We start from the raw sequence: 25594 nt of genomic DNA, 5'->3' as shown, positions 1-25594 counted from the left end.
GAGGCGTAAAGCTCTGTGTCGTGCAGTCATTAAGCTTCGAAAGCCCATATCGATGATGTTTCGTTGAATGGTTCGCACACTGACACATGTTGACGCCCCAGCATTGATATCTGCAGCTGTTTGCAGAAGGATTGCACTTGTGGCACGTTGAACGATTCTATTCCCTCGTCGTTTGTCCTGTTCTTGTAGGATCTTTTTCTGGCCGCAGCGATGTCTGAGATTTGATGTTTTAGCGTATTCCTGATAATCACGGTACACTCGTGAAGTGGTCGTACGGGAAAATCCACATTTCATTGCTACCTCGGAGATGCTGTGTCCCATCGCTCGTACGCCTACACCAGGTTCAAACTCGCTTAAATCTTGGTAAGCTGCCACTGTAGCAGCAGTAACCTATCTAGTAACTGCTTGTTGTCTTATATAGGGGTAGCCTATTTATGTATCTTGTAAGGTGTCAGGCAAATCCAACACCTTCCATGAAAACCCTGCCATGATAGCAAATCCGGCAGTATGTCACATAGCTCCGAATAAATCCTGACATTAAATTAACCAAAGTAATACGATCAACGAGTGAGCAAATGGAATACCACAGACTAACAAAAGAATGCCTAAATGCATGTCATACCTTCCCACCGTGAGACAGACGCAGTTCCGAGGGGAGAAACGAGAACAGAAGCCGAGAGCAGAATCGTGTAGGCTAGGAGGCCCTACGATGAGGGACGGACACTCACGTCGCCAGCCGACCGCCAAGACCACCCCCACCCCATCTTAAAAGATAGAGCACTCCAGAAGAACAGTACAGATGTTACGATAACACTAAAAGGGCCACACCAGCTGAAAGTTTTAGCGTGAGACTATACGCGTCTCTGTTACGTTGCAAACTTTAAAAACATTGCCCCACCACGAAAAGTATAACGTTTCTCATCGGATAGACAGAATTTTTGTAGGCAGAGCTTAAGGTTAACATTGAGACCCTGATTGGTCAGATGAAAACACAGCCAGATAGTTTTTTTAAACCAACTTCGGTAAATTGTAGTAAGGAGAAGTTAGGAAGTTGTTGCTTCCGAGACGGCGAGGTGAGCGGAGCTGTGCTGTACGCCGCCCCCTGACGAACACCGACAAGGTAATGAACGCACGCGATGCCGCATAACAGCGCATAAGGCTTCACTCAGAACTGCAGAAGTCTCATTTGTTCATCCCCTTTTTGCGTAATACTAGTGTCGATCGTCAATTAAAGCTCATGGTATTGACATTTGCTACGAGAAGTTAAAATCTGAAACGCGATGATTTTTCTGTTATATAAGTATTGAGAAGCCACATCAGCCACTGTAAATTACGACAAGTTAAATAAGTAATTAAAGATAATTGAGAGTCACTGTAGACCACTTTGATAGTTTTCTCCTTTATGAAACTTAACTTAAACCTAGATTATACACTCCTGGAAATGGAAAACAGAACACATTGACACCAGTGTGTCAGACCCACCATACTTGCTCCGGACACTGCGAGAGGGCTGTACAAGCAATGATCACACGCACGGCACAGCGGACACACCAGGAACCGCGGTGTTGGCCGTCGAATGGCGCTAGCTGCGCAGCATTTGTGCACCGCCGCCGTCAGTGTCAGCCAGTTTGCCGTGGCATACGGAGCTCCATCGCAGTCTTTAACACTGGTAGCATGCCGCGACAGCGTGGACGTGAACCGTATGTGCAGTTGACGGACTTTGAGCGAGGGCGTATAGTGGGCATGCGGGAGGCCGGGTGGACGTATCGCCGAATTGCTCAACACGTGGGGCGTGAGGTCTCCACAGTACATCGATGTTGTCGCCAGTGGTCGGCGGAAGGTGCACGTGCCCGTCGACCTGGGACCGGACCGCAGCGACGCACGGATGCACGCCAAGACCGTAGGATCCTACGCAGTGCCGTAGGGGACCGCACCGCCACTTCCCAGCAAATTAGGGACACTGTTGCTCCTGGGGTATCGGCGAGGACCATTCGCAACCGTCTCCATGAAGCTGGGCTACGGTCCCGCACACCGTTAGGCCGTCTTCCGCTCACGCCCCAACATCGTGCAGCCCTCCTCCAGTGGTGTCGCGACAGGCGTGAATGGAGGGACGAATGGAGACGTGTCGTCTTCACCGATGAGAGTCGCTTCGGCCTTGGTGCCAATGATGGTCGTATGCGTGTTTGGCGCCGTGCAGGTGAGCGCCACAATCAGGACTGCATACGACCGAGGCACACAGGGCCAACACCCGGCATCATGGTGTGGGGAGCGATCTCCTACACTGGCCGTACACCACTGGTGATCGTCGAGGGGACACTGAATAGTGCACGGTACATCCAAACCGTCATCGAACCCATCGTTCTACCATTCCTAGACCGGCAAGGGAACTTGCTGTTCCAACAGGACAATGCACGTCCGCATGTATCCCGTGCCACCCAACGTGCTCTAGAAGGTGTAAGTCAACTACCCTGGCCAGCAAGATCTCCGGATCTGTCCCCCATTGAGCATGTTTGGGACTGGATGAAGCGTCGTCTCACGCGGTCTGCACGTCCAGCACGAACGCTGGTCCAACTGAGGCGCCAGGTGGAAATGGCATGGCAAGCCGTTCCACAGGACTACATCCAGCATCTCTACGATCGTCTCCATGGGAGAATAGCAGCCTGCATTGCTGCGAAAGGTGGATATACACTGTACTAGTGCCGACATTGTGCATGCTCTGTTGCCTGTGTCTATGTGCCTGTGGTTCTGTCAGTGTGATCATGTGATGTATCTGACCCCAGGAATGTGTCAATAAAGTTTCCCCTTCCTGGGACAATGAATTCACTGTGTTCTTATTTCAATTTCCAGGAGTGTAGATGTGATATGGCATAGGTCATCCTTCGATCCATTGTGGAGCTTGGAAACCCATTCAGGGAATATTCGTTCACATTTCTGTTGAACGCAGTTGGTTTTTATTATCCTGTATTAAAATATTTATTTTATCAATAGTGCAATTTATAAACAATGTTTTGTGAGTAGAATAAAAATTCCAATGGTAAACTTGAATACTTTCTCGACGTTATTTTACCAGCTAACTAAAAATAGGAAAGCCTTGAACCCCTTCCACTAAATTTAGTTAGTATTAACATTCTTTTACAGGGAGTGGAGCTGACGCTGAAATCATTAAGTATTTGATTATACCATCGCTAGTCTCACTGAACTCTTCTGAACTCTACATGTCATGTGTGGTCTGGCGTCTCCTTACCAGCAACAGGTCCCAGGGTTCAATCTAGTCAATTCCCTAAAAAACACGCTCAGAGCGTCGTTGCGCGAAAGTGGTAGGGAGACACGACATAGAACAAACAGACACCACGAAGAATGTTAGAATCTGTCAATCTGAATACGCATGCCTATACCTGTTTCTTCGGCGTATAATCAATTACATTCTGAATTAATTATTGGGTGGTATCTTTAAAAGACTTAAAAATGTTGCTAAGGTTCCAGGTAAAGCAGACACGTGACATTAACGTAAGAGCTGTACCTATTTCCCTGTCTCCTCTCTAGTGTGCTGGGGCTTCACGTCAACATGTGCCACGACACCGGGCCCAAGGCGATGCTCAAAGGCCTCGTCGGCTCCCTCTGGCCGACGCTGTTCGTGGAGCGCCGCTACGTCCACAAAGCGTTCCCTTTCTGGAAGCCCTGGCTCAACACCGTTCTCCTGGAAATGGGGTACTTCCACCTTCAAGCTTCGAAACCGGATACCATAGGTAAGAAAGCGGAACTTGTAACTGGATAAGCTGTCAGGTTCTAGTCACCTAAGATTTTGAAAATGTGTTTCATGTATAGGGCACCACGATGTAGAATCTAGAGAGACAGAAGAATGTGCTGTGAAATGTATTGCAACAGGCACCACACCAGCGGGACTTTTTTTTTTTTTTTTGACGTGGATAGGAATGTAAGACAAACTGTCTCATATAAGGCGATGGGAGCTGCTCTTAACTGGCGATGAACAATTGTTCGATGAGTAGAATTTGAGGAGGTAGCGTAGAAGCGAACGGGAGGCGATTTCTCAATAAACAGCTGTCAGCCTTGTAAGGGGTACCACTTTTGATACTAATATGTCGTTGTAGGTCGTACCCTTTACACAAGGTTCGTTCTCTGACTTAGCCTTTTTCCACCTGTGGCATTTACTTGCTTATTTTACACTACTGGCCATTAAAATTGTTACACCAAGAAGAAATGCAAATGATAAACGGGTATTCATTGGACAAATATATTATACTACAACTGACATGTGATTACATTTTCACGCAATTTGGGTGCATAGATCCTGAGAAATCAGTACCCACAACAACCACCTCTGGCCATAATAACGGCCTTGATACGCCTAGGCATGAACTCAAACAGAGCTTGGATGGCGTGTACAGGTACAGATGCCCATGCAGCTTCAACACGATACCACAGTTCATCAAGAGTAGTGACTGGCGCATTGTGACGAACCAGTTGCTCGGCCACCATTGACCACACGTTTTCAATTGGTGAGAGATTCTCGTGCTGACCAGGACGGCAGTCGAACATTTTCTCTATCCAGAAAGGCCCGTACGGGACCATGAACATGCGGTCGTGCATTATCCTGTTGAAATGCATTGTTTCGCAGGGATCGAATGAGGGGTAGAGCCACGTGTCGCAGCACATATGAAATGTAACGTCCACTGTTCAAAGTGCCGTCAATACGAACAAGAGGTGACCGAAAAGTGTAACCAATGGCACCCCATACCATCACGCCGGGTGGTACACCAATATGGCGATGACGAATACACGCTTCCAATGTGCGTTCACCGCAATGTCGTCAAACACGGATGCGACCATCATGATGCGGTAAACAGAACCTGGATTCATCCGAAAAAATTACGTTCTGCCATTCGTGCACCCAGGTTCGTCGTTGAGTACACCGTCGCAGGCGCTCCTGTCTATGATGCAGCGTCAAGGGTAACCGCAGCCATGGTCTCCGGGCTGATAGTCCATGCTGCTGCAAACGTCGTCGAACTGTTCGCGCAGTTGGTTGTTGTCTTACAAAAGTCCCCATCTGTTGACTCAGGGATCGAGACGTGGCTGCACGATCCGTTACAGCCATGCGGATAAGATGCCTGTCATCTCGACTGCTAGTTTTACGAGGCCGTTGGGATCCAGCACTGCGTTCCGTTTTACCCTCCCGAACCCACCGATTCCATATTCTGCTAACAGTCATTGAATATCGACCAACGCGAGCAGCAATTTGGCGAAACGATAAACCGCAATCGCGATAGGCTACAATCCGACATTTATCAAAGTCGGAAACGTGATGGCACGTATTTCTCCTCCTTACACGAGGCATCACAACAACGTTTCACCAGGCAACGCCGGGCAACTGCTGTTTGTGTATGAGAAATCGGTAGGAACCTTTCCTCATGTCAGCACGTTGTAGGTGTCGCCACCGGCGCCAAACCTGTGTGAATGCTCTGAAAAGCTAATCATTTGCATATCACAGCATATTCTTCCTGTCGGCTAAATTTCGCGTCTGTAGCACGTCATCTGCGTGGTGTAGCAATTTTAATGGCCTGTAGTGTATTCTGGCAGCTTGGAAGGGCGTCTACCTACCTCTACTCACCTACTTTGAGTTAAAACTGTGAGCACGCCCGACGCCTTCTTCTTGCTGGATTTAAATTTAGAGTGGATCTACCTAGTTCTTTTACCCTCACTTTCTCCTCCAGAGATCTTTTGCAAAAGGTCCTCTTCAGGAGATCGCCTACAATGTTTACCACGTTGGGTGCACAGTACTTTACACGCAGTTTCAAAGAAAAACAGGACCAGGTGCTGCGAGCAACGTAGCACCCTCGGTGCCAGCAGTTCACGTGCATCGCACGTGCAGAAGGAAACACAGCTGGCCTGATCGCAGAGCGGTCGACCTTCGTTTCGGCACTCGACACTGGTTTCCAGTTATCGTGGAGAGAGCGCTACAAAATAGTCTTAGTCCGCTTTATTTGTATATCTAAGAGAAATGGCGTAATTTACTGCGATTTTCAGCTCCTATTTGCAGAGAAGTAGCATAATTTTAGCGCAATAATTACAGTGTGCTGTTGCCAATTAGCACGTGATCACCAGCTGCCGCAATTTATAGAAAAAATGGTTCAAATGGCTCTGAGCACTATGGGACTTAACTCCTAACGTCATCAGTCCCCTAGAACTTAGAACTTCGTAAACCTAACTAACCTAAGGACATCACACATCCATGCTCGAGGCAGGATTCGAACCTGCGACCGTAGTGGTCGCGCGGTTCCAGACTGTAGCGCCTAGAACCGCTCGGCCACCTCGGCCGGCGCAATTTATAGAGCTACTGCTAAATTTCTTAGAAAGTCAAAAACATTCGTTGCGAAGTGAGTGAAACGATATTTAGAGGTTGGAAATATGGATGAGGGAGCTAAGGTGCCAAGCTGTAATCGATAATGGATGAGACTAGAGTAACTATTAGGTGACTGTGCAATTGGTAATAACATGTATTTTCATTTAAACGTATATAATAGTGTCATCACTGGCATGTCCTCGCCGACATCACTGGCATGTCCTCGCCGACATCACTGGCATGTCCTCGCCGACATCACTGGCATGTCCTCGCCGACATCACTGGCATGTCCTCGCCGACATCACTGGCATGTCCTCGCCGACATCACTGGCATGTCCTCGCTGACATCACTGGCATGTCAGCCTTGACACCAACAGCTTGTACATCTGACATCGCTTGCATGGCCACTTTGATGTCACTGACATGTCCTTCACATCACTAGCATGTCCTGTTTGACATCAATGGCATGTCCTCCTTGATGTCAGTGCCATGTTCTTGTTGACACTACTTATTAGGACGACAATGACGTCGACTTCCTCCCCTGCCAGTCTCTCTCAGTCTCTCTCTCTCTCTCTCTCTCTCTCTCTCTCTCTCTCTCTCTCTCTCTCTCTCTATCTCTCTCTTAACTTCCATGTCTCTGTCTTTTCTTCCTATTCTATGTACATCATCCCATCCTTTATGTAACACACACCAGGCCCCTCTGTTCTAATTTCTTCCCTTTTTGTTTTTTATTTCTTTCTTCCTCCAACTTTATCTACTAATGATTGAATATAAGTAAAAAATGTGAATTGTAAATTGCTCCTTTTTTTTGTTAACTGAAATGCTCACAGACTGTGAGCCAGCATTTTCATTGTGTGCTTCTAGGTCGACTTTTTCACACACGATATTCTTTCGCCAATTCACTGTTCACATCGTTTGCAGGACTGGCTCTGCAGACGACACCTGCGGGCCTGGCGGCGTACATCCTGGAGAAGTTCTCCACCTGGACGGACCCCTCCTGGAAGAGCCTCCCGTGTGGAGGTCTGACCAAGAAGTACGAGATGACGGACCTGCTGGACAACGTCATGATCTACTGGCTCACCGGCTGCATCACCACCTCCGTCAGGCTCTACTCTGAGCACTTCAGCAAAGCGGCCAGGGTCGGCCGGAAGCGAGTGTAAGTTCCGGCTCCCTTCTCTTACCAAACCTTCACGAAATACAGTTTTTACATGTCATGCGTGTGTAATTTCCAACTGAAGATGTTTTGCCATAGATCTAATATGGCCGTCCCGTATTGATGTACACGTTATTTTTTCCCCATCATTCATAATGCACCATGTGAAGCATCATTACAGTTATAATGGCGTAGCAGGTGATTATAATTGAAGTGCAAACTACCCGTGGAGATTCTAACAATACCACCACTTGCAAAGTAGGTTAGGAATCAGGTTAATAATGTTGCTCACGCAGCATATTTTCGCTTTATCGGGCAACAACAAAGTTATTGACTGTGGATGGTATCGTCAGAATGGAAATAATGAAGTCACTGTAAAAAAGCCATTAATTTTGGCACTTATCCTGAATGGATTCCCACGTAGATTTCGTCGAAGTTGTTATGGTTCATCTTGCTGATTCTAGGGTGACTCCACTTTGACTGCTAGAAGGTTCTGATCTGTATTTTAGCAATATTTGAAGACCTAACAAATGCGTTTTTCAGGAAATTCTTAATGATCAAACAATCCCAGATCAGAACAATGGTATGGTAGAAGTCATTTTTGACTTGGTGTTCACGATACACATTTTTATTAAACTTCTTGTAAATCCACATATACTACATCTTAATTCTCACATCATTAAGAAAACAGTTTTGTATCAATCTTCATATATTTAATTTCCACTTTCACCAAACACAAGACTTGACTGTTCTTTTACAAAGCGAAATAACAACTTCTTCTGCCAAAGCGAAACAAAGACTGCTCTGTGCACATTCGTGCCAAAACGGTTACAAGTAAGTCAAAGTTTATGACAGTCTCACAGAAATGAACACACACAAGAACCATAACACTGTAATATATCGATACCTCGGAGTACTTACACACTAATAAAACCAAATGTGAATATTGTCACAAAAATATGTCTGTTACTTCGCAGAAAAGTAGTACGATATTACTGGTATCGAGAACTGGGGTTGGAGTGCCGTAATGGTCACGTAAATAGAGAACCATTACAAGGTCCAGTGTGGGTTGCAATTATCGTATGCCACTGAAACATAGCAGATATGCTAATGCATTAACGCAGAAGCAATTTAAGGTCAAAAACCAAATTAGTTTCAGTTTTGGCCACCAGGAGCAGACCTTACACTGTACACCGTTTGTATGACGTTATGTGATCCACACTGTCATTTGATAAACCATAACGTGAGTGGACAAGAGGAGAGACCGTGCACTATTAGTGAAACTGTTTCACGTGAACAGTAGCAATTACAGTGCTGCATTAAGACAGTATCACCGACTGAAAAGTCTGAGGAGGGATCCGATGTCATTAAATGGTTTCAAGAAGGTGATCATGAAATTCGAAAACATTGGTGAGATTGGTGTGGCGCCTGTAAGGAGCAGGCGTCCTGTCCCGGTGGATGCTGTTGACGAGGTCGTGGACGCTGTTGACACGGTCGTGGATGCTGTTGACGAGGTCGTGGATGCTGTTGACGAGGTCGTGGATGCTGTTGACGAGGTCGTGGATGCTGTTGACGCGGTCGTGGATGCTGTTGACGAGGTCGTGGATGCTGTTGACGAGGTCGTGGATGCTGTTGACGAGGTCGTGGATGCTGTTGACGAGGTCGTGGATGCTGTTGACGAGGTCGTGGATGCTGTTGACGAGGTCGTGGATGCTGTTGACGAGGTCGTGGATGCTGTTGACGAGGTCGTGGATGCTGTTGACGAGGTCGTGGATGCTGTTGACGAGGTCGTGGATGCTGTTGACGAGGTCGTGGATGCTGTTGACGAGGTCGTGGATGCTGTTGACGAGGTCGTGGATGCTGTTGACGAGGTCGTGGATGCTGTTGACGAGGTCGTGGATGCTGTTGACGAGGTCGTGGATGCTGTTGACGAGGCCGTGGATGCTGTTGACGAGGTCGTGGATGCTGTTGACGAGGTCGTGGATGCTGTTGACGAGGTCGTGGATGCTGTTGACGCGGTCGTGGATGCTGTTGACGCGGTCGTGGATGCTGTTGACGAGGTCGTGGATGCTGTTGACGAGGTCGTGGATGCTGTTGACGAGGTCGTGGATGCTGTTGACGCGGTCGTGGATGCTGTTGACGTGGTCGTGGATGCTGTTGACGTGGTCGTGGATGCTGTTGACGCGGTCGTGGATGCTGTTGACGTGGTCGTGGATGCTGTTGACGTGGTCGTGGATGCTGTTGACGCGGTCGTGGATGCTGTTGACGAGGTCGTGGATGCTGTTGACGAGGTCGTGGATGCTGTTGACGAGGTCGTGGATGCTGTTGACGAGGTCGTGGATGCTGTTGACGAGGTCGTGGATGCTGTTGACGAGGTCGTGGAAGCTGTTGACGAGGTCGTGGATGCTGTTGACGAGGTCGTGGATGCTGTTGACGAGGTCGTGGATGCTGTTGACGAGGCCGTGGATGCTGTTGACGAGGCCGTGGATGCTGTTGACGAGGTCGCTGCTGCTGTAACTGACCGTACAGCACGTGCCCTGGGTAGTGACAGTGGTCGTGCGGTGTCGCCAGGACTGCCCGTCCCGTGGTCAACAGTACGGGAAGTTTTGGGTATGCACCCGTACAAGATTCACAAGGTGCAGCAACTGAAGCCTCATCATCCCCAGCACAGTTCTGAATTTGTTCTTCGGTTCCTGATTCGAATCGAAGTTGATGACGTATGTCAACTTATTGGTTGTGGGTTTGTTCTGCAGCTGGCTAATGATCCCAAACGTGCTCCTAAATTCTGCGGAAACTATAGAAAACAGAAATGCGGGGAACTGAAGAATATCGTTTCGCCAAGTCAGTCATTTGACTTAAAACCCACTGAAATCTTAGGGGATGGACTTAATACAGACGTCAGAAGACTGAGGTCGCCTAATGGTGACGTTCTATACAGCAGTTTGGAGAGGGGTTGGACAGCAATATCCGCAAAAACACTACACAATCGTATCTCCAGAATGTGCAGCTGTTCTGAGCGCAAAGGGTGGAAACTTTGAAGAGGCTAAAATCTAAACCATATTGTATTGTGCTTAGTGACTGAGGGCGAGACAGAGAGAGAAAATATTTGTTTCGTTGGTCTATTTAATTTGTACGACGTGTTTTTACACTGAAATAGAGTACAAGGTTACTATAACTGATTTCACATATTTGCTGCTGCTATATTATTTCACACACTCACACACACACACACACACACACACACACACACACACACACAAAAGGGTTTCTCACATACTACTGTACGTGCTCCATGTGTGTCTCGCCAGTACTGATCCTGCAGATATCAAGCTGATAATTAAGTTCTTCTCGCATTTGGCACAGCATGTCCTTATCATATGGTTCAAATGGCTCTGAGCACTATGGGACTTAACATCTGAGGTCATCACTCCCCTAGAACTTAGAACTACTTAAACCTAACTAACCTAAGGACAGCACACACATCCATGCCCGAGGCAGGATCCGAACCTGCAACCGTAGCGGTCCCGCGGTTCCAGACTGCAGCGCCTAGAACCGCTCGGTCACACCGGCCGCCCATATCCTTATCCAGAAGCACTGTTGATGCGAGGTCGTAGTTCGGGTAGGTTTGTTGTAGAGAAGGGGTGAACACTGAACCTTTCACATAATATCACACAAAAAAAGAAGATACCTTGGCTTTAGGTTGGCAGGGTGTGGTGTCCACGGCATGAACTGCGAATCATGGAAGTCACCGTGCACGATCCATCGGTTTCTCAATTCACGAACATCACTATGGAAGTGGGGTGGAGCGCCATCCTGGTGGTGGGAGAAGTCCACACTATCTGTCTCCAATTGTGACGTCAGCCAATTTTCCAGGACGTGTAGAAACAAATGTCCTGTAAGAATAGGGGAGCACAGACTGTTAGCCATTAAGGCCATCTTTAGACAGGATCGTTTCACACCTATGATGTTCAGTATAAAGTATCAAATCAAAGACACCTTCAGCCGTCTATATTTCCAATTTTATTTTCGCTACCAGTTTCGGCGTTGGACTACGCCATCTTCAGGCCCCCCTGACCGACACGTAGGAATAATCCCACCCTTTGTACAGGGGCCAGGATACACTCACTGGTATCCGTAGACTCCTTTTTAACAACGGTTGTTCATCAATTACAGACTCAATCTGAAAAAAACTGATCATTCCTCATTTGCAACTGCCCATGTAAGTGTCTGAGCAAAGTGAAGCGTTGCTACATCCACTATTTTCTCCCATATGTGCTCCCCAGACCTGTACATCTTTCCAAAACTGAAAGTCTACCTTGCTAGCCAGTTTTTCGTCCAACTGAGAAGCGATCACAGTTATATACGAGTATCTTGCAGTGCTTCCAGATGAACGCTACGCATGTGGGATGTTTGCTACTGGAACACCACTGGATGAAGTGTACTCATGCTAAACGAAATTTCGTTGAAATATAAGAGCCTATTTTGATTCCATAAGGCACAGCCACTGTAGGTTAATTGAGGAAGGACAAGAAATTTGACTGAGTTAGCATCCAACAAACTCGCAGCAGTACGTGACCACATATGACTTTACTGGCGTAAAGGCAGGTCCATACACCAGTAAAGTCAAATGTTGTTACGTGCTGCTGCGAGTTTGTTGGATGCTAACTCTCTCAAATGCACGGAACATGGCTATTTATAGCTGAAATCTGTATAGGCAAGAATAATTAAAAAGGCAGTGTGACTGCGACTGATTGCTGTGTTCCCATGTTCCTTGAAAAGTAAAAGGTTTTTCAAAACGTAAATTCTCATTTCCACTATCAGGCCGATAATTTTTCGGATCACTGTATTGTTTGTTGTTGTTGTGGTCTTCAATCAGAAGACTGGTTTGATGCAGCTGTCCATGCTACTCTACCCTGTGCAAGCCTCTTCCTCTTGGTCTCCTCCTGCGGTTTTTACGCCCCCCCCCCTTCTCACACTTCACTTTAATACCGAACCTACAAGTCCTTGATGTCGCAGAATTTGTCCTATCTACCCATCGCCTGTTGTAGTCAAGTTGTGCCAGAAATTTCTTGTCTCCGCAATTCTATACAGTACCTCTATATTAGTGACGAGATCTACCTGTCCAATCTTCAGCATTCTTCTGTAGCATCACACTTCAAAAGCGACTATTATGTTCTTGTCTAAACAGTTTATCATCCATTCATGGCTACACTCCAGACAACTACATTCAGAAAAGATGTCCTAACACCGAAATGTATATTCGATGTTAACGAACTTCTCTTCTTCAGAAACGTTTTTCTTGCCTCTGCCAATCTACATTTTATGTCCTTCCTAATTCGCCCATCGTGTTATTTTGCTACCGACTCATCGACTACTTTAAGTGTCTCCTTTCCTAACCTAATTTCCTTAGAAACACCTGATTTAATTCGACTACATTCCGTTATCCTTGTTTTGCTTTTCTTCATGTTCATGATGTATCCTCCTCTCGAGACACAGCCCATTCTGTTCAACTGCTCTTCCAAGTCCTTTGCTGTCTCCGGCAAGGTCACAATGTCATCGGCAAACCTCAAAGGTTTTGCTACTTCTCTCTGAACTTGAAGCATCCCCAACTCTCTTGTGATTCCCTTTTTAGGTACTCCACGTCGACGTCTGCTCGTAGATACGTATCGTTGGTAGGTTTTCTGGCTTTACTTCCCGACGTGACAGCGACGACTCTTCGATGAGGTGCGGGCCTTGTGTCTTGCTATTACTGCGAGTCTTGTAAATATCGCTTTTATTTAGTAATTTTCCCGGCTAAAACTCTCCACTTTTATGATTAAGACAGCCTGCGCCACCTTTCGGGGGGGAGTGGGGACGTCAAAGAGTCACAAAAGTTCATATGAAGCAGTCCGTGAAACACGTAAACGTTCACTTCAATTAGAGTGTTAGTTAATGCCTGCGCTTTCCGCTAGATGACGCTGACTTACTGCTGAATACCTTTGGTTCCGTAAAACCTTCACTGATTAGTACTAGGTAAATGAAGTAAGTAAAACGCTCTTGTATTTCACTTTCACTCTATATTCAAGGATTAAGATGGATGATGGTCTGTTTAAAAGGTTCCTAGCCTGGAAGAATCTAAGTAGTCCGCAAATGCCGATATGCACGCGCTCTACGTCCAGATTCGCAACTTACGGCACACGACGCTGTCAAAAGTCCACACGTTAATATCTGAATACCGGTACCTCTGAATTCACTCGTATCAGCAGATAATTTGAGTTTCTGTCGTCTATATGGCCGTAAAGTTCCAATCTAGTACTGAAGTCCTAAAATCCCCTTAATACTCCGTTGCTACCAACAGTTAGAGATCTTACACTACGTCACTTTTAATCTCCGTAATATTTTAACAGTTTATCGTGAATCTCAACACGATGAAGCTCAATCTAATTATTGTCTCGCTGACTGACACGGGTTCCCCGCCCTTTAACGAAACAATCAAGGAAAAAAGGCGGCAATAATGACGATCAGGCCTTTTTATAGGTTTTTCATCACAAGAGTTTAACGTCACTGCCTTCTCCATGACGGAGCTTCCGTGGCTTTGCAGTACTTAGACGTTAGACTACTTGCTGATATACAGGGTGATTCAAAAAGAATACCACAACTTTAGGAATTTAAAACTCTGCAACGACAAAAGGCAGAGCTAAGCACTATCTGTCGACGAATTAAGGGAGCTATAAAGTTTAATTTAGTTGTACATTTGTTCGCTTGAGGCGCTGTTGACTAGGCGTCAGCGTCAGTTGATGCTAAGATGGCGACCGCTCAACAGAAAGCTTTTTGTGTTATTGAGTACGGCAGAAGTGAATCGACGGGAATCCGCGGGAAACAACTCAGTATGTACGTGACTCGCCTAAGGTGAACGTTTTCTGTGCCATTTCAGTCAATAAAGTTTTTGGTCCCTTTTTCTTCGAAGGTGCTACTGTAACTGGACTACAGTATCTGGAGATGTTAGAGAATTGGCTGTTCCCTCAGCTCGAACAAGAAGCACAACAATTCATATTTCAGCAGGATGGAGCGCCACCACATTGGCACTTATCTGTCCGTAACTACCTTAACGTCAACTACCCGAGGCGATGGATCGGCCGCCAGGCAGCCCGTGACAGAGCACTTCATCACTGGCCTCCAAGAAGCCCTGATCTTACCCCCTGCGATTTTTTCTTATGGGGGTATGTTAAGGATATGGTGTTACGGCCACCTCTCCCAGCCACCATTGATGATTTGAAACGAGAAATAACAGAAGCTATCCAAACTGTTACGCCTGATATCCTACAGAGAGTGTGGAACGAGTTGGAGTATCGGGTTGATATTGCTCGAGTGTCTGGAGGGGGCCATATTGAACATCTCTGAACTTGTTTTTGAGTGAAAAAAAACTTTTTTAAATACTCTTTGTAATGATGTATAACAGAAGGTTATATTATGTTTCTTTCATTAAATACACATTTTTAAAGTTGTGGTATTCTTTTTGAATCACCCTATAATTTTGATTTTCAATTACCGAACTCTGAATCTACACTATTTTCCCCTCTAAAAATTTTAATTTTAAATTATTCTTTCTATAGGTTTTATCACTGTAAACTGAACCGCGGTGTTACAAACTTTAATTTCCACTTAAAATTTTTCTTTGGTTTCTCTTACTGCTTCTTCAATGTACAGATTGAATAACATCTGGGATAGGCTACAACCTTGTCTTACTCCCTTCTCAACCACTGCTTTGCTTTCGTGTCCCTCGAATCTTACAACTGCCATATGGTTTCTGCACAAATTGTGAATAACCTTTCGCTCACTGTAATTTACCCCTGCCACCTTTAGAATTTGAAAGAGACTTTTCCAGTCAACATTGTCGAAAACTTTCTCTAAGTCTACAAATGCTATAAACGCAGGTTTGCCTTTCCTTAACCTATCTTCTACGAGAAGTCGCAGGGACAGTATTGTATCACGTGTTCCTGTATTTCTCTGGAATCCAAACTGATCTTCCGCGAGGTCGGCTTCTGCCATTTCTCCATTCTTCTGTATAGAACTCTTGTTAGTATTTTGTAACCGTGACTTCTTAAACTGATAGTTCAACAGTATTCACACTTAGAATGAAATTTTCACTCTACAGCGGAGTGTGCGCTGATATGAAACTGGTTTGGATGGTAGGAGACGAGGTACTGGCAGAAGTAAAGCTGTGAGGACGGGGCGTGAGTCGTGCTTGGGTAGCTCAGTTGGTAGAGCACTTGCCCGCGAAAGGCAAAGGTCCCGAGTTCGAGTCTCGGTCCGGCACACAGTTTTAATCTGCCAGGAAGTTTCATTTTAGTATTCACACTTGTCAGCACCGTGGTACAAAGAACGAAACGTCGACAGGCTGGTGTCACGCCAAGTACGCGTGAGCCCTCCAGTAACCGGCTGTACTCCTGTGTTCCAGCATCGAGAGGTACCCGCCGACCGCCGTGGCGCAGTTCGAGCACGACATCCTCTTCACTCCCGAGTGGGTGGCCCGGGACGTCCACCCCAACCTGGTGCGCTACAACGTCTTCCCCAACGGAGGACACTTCGCCGCCTTCGAGGAGCCCAAAGTGCTGGCCGAGGACATCTGGGAGTTCGTCAAGTCGGTACACGTCTAGCGTGTGCGACTACTCGGGTGTCCAGCGTGTGCGAACTACACCGGCAGCTACCAGAACTGAAACTCACCTGCTGCTGCATGTAAAATACAAAGTACACGGCAATTACCAGTGTCACACTGTACAGTCGATTCATTTCAGTGACATTAAAATTTGCTGTTTTCCATGCCCTCCTGAGGCCAAAAGGAGTTTTTTCTTTAATTTCATTTAGAATACACTCTTTTTGGGGCCAGATATGCCTAAAATAATATTAAAACAGGACTTTTTTTGCAATTTTCCTTTTTTCAGAATGGCTGGTACAGTATACTGAACTTCGGGTCTCAAGCATTGCTATTGTGCGTAGTCCAGTACACTGGACCGTGGGCCTCAGGAGGTAAACTACAGACCTATGTTTATTATTTGTCGCCTACTTTCTGGCGTTTTAGTTGTCACAGCAGTTACGTTAATGAATTTTCCTTTAATCCTCGCATGATATCAGCTCGGGAAAAACATATAAGGGGTCTTTTTTGACCCCAAATTGAGTCTAGCAACTAAGTGGCAATAAAGTGCAAAATATTTCCACAAAAATAGTAACTCCTTATTGTAATACCCGTGAACTTGGTTGACATTACAACTCCATTGTTAGATGCTATAATTAAGTTGTAAAACTGTACAAAAAGTTATCAGTGGTAATGTTCCTACCACTTCCCTCAGGTGGTCAACTAAATCATGTACTACTCGTCCGTCGCCCTTGATTTATTTCCCACGTTCAGCAGATTTACATGTATACAGTTGTGAATTTATGAGATGATTGGTTTCAGAATCTATAGCAGAGCAAACTTTTACACCGAACTTCCTGATTTTGAACGAATGTGCAACTCGAGTTGTATATAAGTGCTCATCAACTGCAATGTAAGGCCCATGGATACAAGGGGAATGCATGTGTCAATGAACATTTCAAACACAGCTCTTATAGGTTCAGTTTTTGATTCAGAAACTGGTTTCCTTCTCTTTTAAGTTTACCATCGAGCCGTAGCCACACCAGAATATCACCAAATATTGCAAGGCTCATTCTAGCTCGAAAAACAGGTAAGCTACACTCGTGTGACAGAAATTCACTGAAGGATTTCCCGTGTGATTTCTGTAAACCAGCTGTCATTAGTAGCCCAAAGAATACCTGTAGCTCTGAAGAGTCAAGCTCAATCCAGCGTTCAAAGTATGGGTGCAGGATTTTACTTCATCTGTTCGATTGTTTGACTGCATTACTATTTCACTCTGCATGTGACTGGTGATAAAAAGTCTGAGACAATCAGTCCTTGTCTGTGACTGTGGTCTAAGGTAACGCTGAATACATACAGTTTTACGTATTACACTACTAGAAGCCTGCTTACACACATCAGTCGGTAGTATGCCATGTGTTATCCCTCAACTTCTATATTACAGCGTAGGAGTAATACAGTGAGGTGATGAAAGTCGTGGTATATATGCAAATATAAAGATGGTGGTGGTATAGAGATATGCACATATACAGATGGCATGGTATAGAGATATGCACATATACAGATGGCGGTTGTATAGAGAGATGCACATATACAGACAATGTGGTGTAGAGATATGCACATATACAGATAGCGTGGTATAGAGATATGCACATATACAGATAGTGTGGTATAGAGATATGCACATATACAGATGGCATGGTATAGAGATATGCACATATACAGATGGCAGTGGTATAGAGAGATGCACATATACAGACAACGTGGTGTAGAGAGATGCACATATACAGATAGCATGGTATAGAGATATGCACATATACAGATAGCATGGTATAGAGATATGCACATATACAGATAGCATGGTATAGAGATATGTACATATACAGATGGCGTGGTATAGAGATATGCGCATATACAGATGGTGTGGTATAGAGATATGCACATATACAGATGGTGGTGGTATAGAGATATGCACATATACAGATGGCATGGTTTAGAGATATGCACATATACAGATGGCGGTGGTATAGAGAGATGCAAATATACAGATGGTGTGGTATAGAGATATGCACATATACAGATGGTGGTGGTATAGAGATATGCACATATACAGATGGCATGGTATAGAGATATGCACATATACAGATGGCGGTGGTATAGAGAGATGCACATATACAGACAACGTGGTGTAGAGATATGCACATATACAGATAGCGTGGTATAGAGATATGCACATATACAGATGGTGGTGGTATAGAGATATGCACATATACAGATGGCATGGTATAGAGACATGCACATATACAGATGGCGGTGGTATAGAGAGATGCACATATACAGACAACGTGGTGTAGAGATATGCACATATACAGATAGCGTGGTATAGAGATATGCACGTATACAGATGGCGGTGGTATAGAGAGATGCAAATACACAGATGGTGTGGTATAGAGATCTGCACATATACAGATCACGGTGGTATCGCGTAACAAGGTGTAAAAGGGCAGTGTATTGGTGGCGCTGTCATTAGTACTTATGTGATGCATGTGATTATGGCTGCTTGACTGAAATTAAAAGACTTTGAATGTGGAATGGTAGTTGGAGCGGAAGCAGGTAACACCGGAAATCGTTAGGGAATTGTGTATTCCGAGATCCACAATGTCAAGAATGTGCAGAGAATATCAAATTTCAGGCACTGTCTCTCACACGGACAATCCAGTGGCTGGCGGACTTGACTTAACGACAGAGACTAGCGGCGTTCGCCTAGGGTTGTCAGTGCTAATAGACAAGCAACATTGCGTGAAATGTGGGACGTACGACGAACGTATCTGTTAGGACAGTGCGGCGAAATTTGGCAGTAACGGGCTACGGCAGCGACACCACATGCGGCACCTCTGCTGGCCTCGTGACCATATTGGCTGGACCCTAGACGATTGGAAAACCGCGGCGTACTCAGCCGAGTCCCGATTTCAGTTGGTAAGAGCTGGTGGTAAGGTTCGAGTGTGGCGCAGACCCCACGAAGCGCTGGATCCGAGTTGTCAACGAGGCACTGTGCGACCTGGTGGTGACCGCACAATGGTGTGGGCTGTGTTTACGTGGAACGGCTTGGGTCCTCTGGATGTTCGGCTAGTTCGATCTCATTTGCGTCCATTCGTGAACTTCATGTTCGCAAACAACGCAATTTTTATGATTACAATGCGCCGTGTCACTGAACCACAGTTGGTTCGAAGAACATTCGTGACAATTAGAGCGAATGATTTGCCTACTCAGATCGATCAACATGAATCTCATCGAAGGGTTATGGGTCACCACTGAGAGATCGGTTTGTGCACAAAATCCTGCACCATCAATGCTTTCGCACTTATGGACGGCTATAGATGCAGAATGGCTCAATATTTCTGCAGGAGACTTCCAACGACTGGCTGAGCCCGTGCCACGTCTGGTTGACTTGTCACCTCACTGTAGCTTCCTGGATACCATTATCATCTCATTCACATTCATTCATATCCACATCTCCGACCTGTCTATCTTCCTCTCTCACATGTCTGATCCCCATTTCCAAAAATTGATTCATTATAGCTCGTGCCTGTAACCCCTTTCAAAGCATGTGCAGTATCATCATTAATTATGAAGAAAGTATAATACCAACGAAGAGCAGCTCCTAACTTACTTTGTTCAAACTACGCACATGTATGTACACTCCTGGAAATTGAAATAAGAACACCGTGAATTCATTGTCCCAGGAAGGGGAAACTTTATTGACACATTCCTGGGGTCAGATACATCACATGATCACACTGACAGAACCACAGGCACATAGGCACAGGCAACAGAGCATGCACAATGTCGGCACTAGTACAGTGTATATCCACCTTTCGCAGCAATGCAGGCTGCTATTCTCCCATGGAGACGATCGTAGAGATGCTGGATGTAGTCCTGTGGAACGGCTTGCCATGCCATTTCCACCTGGCGCCTCAGTTGGACCAGCGTTCGTGCAGGACGTGCAGACCGCGTGAGACGACGCTTCATCCAGTCCCAAACATGCTCAATGGGGGACAGATCCGGAGATCTTGCTGGCCAGGGTAGTTGACTTACGCCTTCTAGAGCACGTTGGGTGGCATGGGATACATGCGGACGTGCATTGTCCTGTTGGAACAGCAAGTTCCCTTGCCTGTCTAGGAATGGTAGAACGATGGGTTCGATGACGGTTTGGATGTACCGTGCACTATTCAGCGTCCCCTCGACGATCACCAGTGGTGTACGGCCAGTGTAGGAGATCGCTCCCCACACCATGATGCCGGGTGTTGGCCCTGTGTGCCTCGGTCGTATGCAGTCCTGATTGTGGCGCTCACCTGCACGGCGCCAAACACGCATACGACCATCATTGGCACCAAGGCAGAAGCGACTCTCATCGCTGAAGACGACACGTCTCCATTCGTCCCTCCATTCACGCCTGTCGCGACACCACTGGAGGCGGGCTGCACGATGTTGGGGCGTGAGCGGAAGACGGCCTAACGGTGTGCGGGACCGTAGCCCAGCTTCATGGAGACGGTTGCGAATGGTCCTCGCCGATACCCCAGGAGCAACAGTGTCCCTAATTTGCTGGGAAGTGGCGGTGCGGTCCCCTACGGCACTGCGTAGGATCCTACTGTCTTGGCGTGCATCCGTGCGTCGCTGCGGTCCGGTCCCAGGTCGACGGGCACGTGCACCTTCCGCCGACCACTGGCGACAACATCGATGTACTGTGGAGACCTCACGCCCCACGTGTTGAGCAATTCGGCGGTACGTCCACCCGGCCTCCCGCATGCCCACTATACGCCCTCGCTCAAAGTCCGTCAACTGCACATACGGTTCACGTCCACGCTGTCGCGGCATGCTACCAGTGTTAAAGACTGCGATGGAGCTCCGTATGCCACGGCAAACTGGCTGACACTGACGGCGGCGGTGCACAAATGCTGCGCAGCTAGCGCCATTCGACGGCCAACACCGCGGTTCCTGGTGTGTCCGCTGTGCCGTACGTGTGATCATTGCTTGTACAGCCCTCTCGCAGTGTCCGGAGCAAGTATGGTGGGTCTGACACACCGGTGTCAATGTGTTCTTTTTTCCATTTCCAGGAGTGTATTTTCTACGAATTGGTTACAACAGTGGACATATAAATGTCCTTTGAGGAAGCGCATAGTTGTGAAGTTTCTATTTTCGTAGTAGAGTCAAAATATAACATCGAAAATCACATGCTGTGTACCTGGAGTGGTTTCTGACCCCATTGCAAAAATTTCAAATTATTAAACTACGAAATACGACACAGGCATAAATATTTTATCCCAGCTATAATGAAAAGTCCATAAAACGCATGAGAATTCTATGTACAAATTAAAACTGTTTCTTTGTAGTTAAAGAACCTTGGGTCTGAAAAGCAAGGTAGGAACACCACATACAGTGAGTGAGCGAAAGTTCTGCGAAGGTACTACGACACGGTTCGATCGCCGGCAGCTAAAGCGTATTGTCTAATAATTCCGTTCAACTAGCCTTGCTATTCAAGCGTCTGAGATCGATTCTGAACAATCGATCTGATCCAAATAGATTATTACTAACCTTAATCGTGCGTAATTAAGGTTGGTTCCGATGTAACGTGACAGACGCATTCGGTTATTGCGCAGAACTGCCTGGGGGTCAACAGAAACATCCGATCTCACGCGTCGGCTTTGACCCGTGACGTAAGGGTGTTGTGGTATGTGACGTCATTACGGCGCGGAGTTTGGCTTGTGAGTGTGGCGTGTTTGTAGATGTTGCCTCGTTGACGTTACCTTAGTAGGAGTTTTAGGGCCTGTAATATATAGTTTACCTTTTTACTGTACTTTTTGTTTTAACGTCGTCTATGAGGCTTTTATCAGTTTGCCATTAGATTGTTAAATCTTTATGGTCTATATGTTTTGTCGCTACTCGTTATGTCTAATGAATCAATATTGTTTTTTTCTTTTTTTTTATCTTTTGATTGACCTACACATTGATCTGTAGCGTAGCCCTGAATACGAGGTTAGGTTGGGAGTTCTTTTTTGGCGGTGGGGGGGGGGGGGGGGGGTCAGGGGGGGCGCAGCCCCCCCCCTGCCTGGCCTTGAGTACCACTTGTTTATTATTATCTTTGTTTGCTATCAATGTTAGCAGATTGTTCTTGTGAAACCTTTGTGTGTGTTGATTTTCTATGTGTTTTCGTCTTTGTGATACGTATGCAACGTTTTTATATCCGCCATATTGGAATTGTCGTTTATGGTCGTTTCCGCCATATTTGTGACGTCATGGGTCAAAGCCGACGGGTTGGATCGGACGCTTCCGTATTTCCCTGCCTGGACTTGTCGATCGCTTTCCATATTGATCCTTTTGCTTATTTTCATTTGCAGCTTTTCTCGTGTGTTTCAAGTTTTCGAATTCGGTTTGTGTCTTAGAAATTATCCGCAGGATTATTAAGGTGTACAGGAACTCAGAACAATCCCTTATTCGCTGTGACGTAATAGATTTTGTGGCGCGGACAGCATCCATCCTATAAAATCTGATATGATAACGCTGCACATCTTAATTTTGGCAATTATTTTAAAAAAAGACGTTTACAGCAGCTGATATATTTCAACATACGAGGGGCGTTTAGTAGGTAACGCAACACTTTTTTTTCTCAGCCAGTTGTGGTTGAAAAAGTGTGAAATTTATTGTGGCACATCGTGGAATACTCCCCTATAGTTTCATGAAGTTCCTATAGCTAGCGGCTCCATACGTACCATTCAAAATGGCGTCTGTGACGGAGGCCTATTCCAAGCAGAGAGCTGTCATTGAGATTCTTTTTGCGGGAAATCGGAGCATCGCAGATATTCGTAGGCGCTTGCAGTGTACCGGAAACCAACGCACACTGTTCGGTACTCGAAAGCCAATAGTTTCCACCACTCTGTACACAAGAAAGCTGTCCTGAACACGTTGCTTCATAGAGCCAAGATTATCTCTGACGACGACCACCTACAGTCTGAATTTCAGAACTTAAAACGTGTTTTCGGGGAAAATGGACACAGCAAAAGAGACATCGCAAACGCTTTCAAGGTCCGCCGACAAAAGAAAGCTGGTGAATCAGAAGAAGAGGCCAAAGGGACTGTATTCCTGCCATACTGTGGAGCAACTAGCAGTAAGTTAGGACGTCTGCTCCAGAAACATGGGCTAAGACCAGTGTTCCGGCCCGCCCCCAAGATACGAGGTATGTTGCGCCCTGTTAAGGACGACATTGCTCTTCGAGTGTCCGGTGTGTATGGTGTACCCTGTGAATGTGGCAGCATGTACATCGGACAGACAATTCGCACAGTTGCGGAGCGTTGTACTAAACACAAGCGCCATATAAAACAAAGGGAGCTTGACAAGTCGGCCATAGCGGAGCATTGCCTAGAAAACGGACATAAGACAGTTCGAAAATACGTACTAAAGTGTTGGCTCATGCTTATACATATTGGGAGCGGCCGAGATCCGCTCAAACAACAACACTTTCAACAGAGACCGGGGGTACACACTCAGCAGGACATGGGGGCGGTCGTTGGACATCGAAAGAAAGCAGACAGATGCGCGACGCGGGGGCGGCAGTTCCAAACGTGGCGCCTGCCCCTGGCGCCACCTGACGTCACCGGTGCTGCCACGGGCAATAGCTCCGCCAGCTGCCCGGGTCGACTTACGCGCCCGCACCACATTGGATCGATCTGATTGGCTGCTGATAATGTCATCATGCCTATACAAGCGAGAGACCGTAACAGCCCCGGCAGTCAGTGAACTCCTGACGACGATGGCAGAGATGGCCATCAAAAGCTCGAGCATTTTACTCGAATCGACGCGGCTGGAAAACCGAGAACGTTTTATTCATGTATGCCGTCGCGAAAGACTCTGAGGACGCTGCCAAAAGCTTGGCCACGTCGCCAAGCACTGCAGCGGAGCAGTTGCGTGCTTGAAGTGTGCGCAAGCACACGACACACGTGACTGCAAGAAGCAGAAGGACGCCCCCTGCACCTGCGCCGGCGCACACGCGGCCAACGCCCGTTCCTGCGCCTACAGAAGAAACTGGCGCGGGCCGGAGAAGAAGACGCAGCAGCAAGTGGCCACCACACACGAAGAGGTGGTCACTTGCACAGAAGACGTCGTCACCAGGCGCCTTAACGACGCCGTACAAGAAGCCATGTCCGCCTTCAAATCCGCCATGGCGGAAGAGAGGGCGGCCATGCTGGCGGAACTGGGCGAGGCTCGGCGTCAGACTGCTGTGCTGACGCAGGAGCTTCGCTCAGCCAAAGAAGTCTCCGCCACAACAGAGGACACCGCCACCCAGGCGACTCCTCCACGTGAGAAGGACGGTGGCCACGCAGACAGACGAGCCTGCCGAAGGGGAGGCGACACAGCACAAGAAGGACACCGAAGCAGCAGCGCAAGAAGAGGAGTGGGAAGAAGTCCCATTCCTGCCGCTTCCAGACATGTACAGCGCAAGCGCTGTGACGAAGAAGATCGCTGCATCGCTTCGCGATGGTACATATCCCCACCACGACAACCCTTATCCTTTCGTTCCACCTAACCTTTCTAAACCTCCACCCCCACACCAACCAATTGAGTATCCAGAAGGCCTTGTTGGTCTTCCTAGGGAGGATTACGATCTGATCACTTCCTTCCCTATCTTCACAGAGTGGCAAATGCGCTGCATCATCTTCGCTCTGGTCCACGGAGAGTATGAAAGAGCAGGATACACTATATCCAGTATCCCAACCGAGGGAGAGCCCTCAGCAACAAGCAAGAAGAAGAAGAAAAAAAAATCGTCATATCGACAAACTCAAGAAATAGGACATCGGCACTCCTTGCCACTATAGATCCAACCAACAGTACAGACAGAAGACTCTATAAGATTCCCAGGGGAGTAAAGGCCAACAGGCCACAAACTTCCACTCGAACCTCCTCACAGTGAGGAAGTCACAAAAGGAGAGCAGCAGCAGCTGAGGACGCTTGCAGAATGTCTGCGGAGACGTGGCAGTGAACAAAAGCGCGACGAGTCGTTGGGCGAGGCGTCTGTGCTCGTCGCAACCAGGTTGCGCAAACCTGCCCCATCTCCCACGTGTCGGCAAGCCGTACGCAGCTGTGACTCCTGAAATATTGGAACGTGAGGACACTCTCATTCGAGGTGATCGACAGATGATGACCAAGATACCTTGGTTGCTGATACTGACACACTCGCCCAGCAGTTGGGGTAGTCAAATGTGTGTGCCCACTGGATACATCACTGCCTGACAGAAGACCTTAAAAAGCAACGAAGAATCATCTGTGTGGAATTCCTTGCTCCTTGCGATGACGACAGTGAGAATTTTTCGTCGAATATCGTCACAGGTGATGGGAGATGCGTTCATCACTTCGAACCGGAAACCGAACGGCAGCCCGTGGAGTGACGCCTCACCATTTCACCTCCGAAGGAAAAGTTCAA

The 25594-nt window shown here is 46.9% G+C and overlaps 1 protein-coding gene across 1 annotated transcript in view; it reads left to right on the top strand.

Moving 5' to 3' along the window:
- The window catches only part of LOC126109758 (juvenile hormone epoxide hydrolase 1-like), a 104941-nt gene extending 88236 nt beyond the window's left edge, over window positions 1-16705 (top strand). Inside the window, exons 4-6 of the mRNA XM_049914809.1 lie at window positions 3544-3746; window positions 7280-7514; window positions 15949-16705. Coding sequence (XP_049770766.1) covers window positions 3544-3746; window positions 7280-7514; window positions 15949-16147 — 637 coding nt within the window. The 3' untranslated portion in view covers window positions 16148-16705. The remainder of the gene's footprint in view (window positions 1-3543; window positions 3747-7279; window positions 7515-15948) is intronic.
- The last annotated feature ends 8889 nt before the right edge of the window (window positions 16706-25594 follow it).

This window comes from Schistocerca cancellata, chromosome 12 (assembly GCF_023864275.1).
Source record: "Schistocerca cancellata isolate TAMUIC-IGC-003103 chromosome 12, iqSchCanc2.1, whole genome shotgun sequence".
NCBI classification, from domain to species: Eukaryota; Metazoa; Arthropoda; class Insecta; order Orthoptera; family Acrididae; genus Schistocerca; species Schistocerca cancellata.
This window is presented reverse-complemented; position numbering and strand designations above follow the sequence as displayed.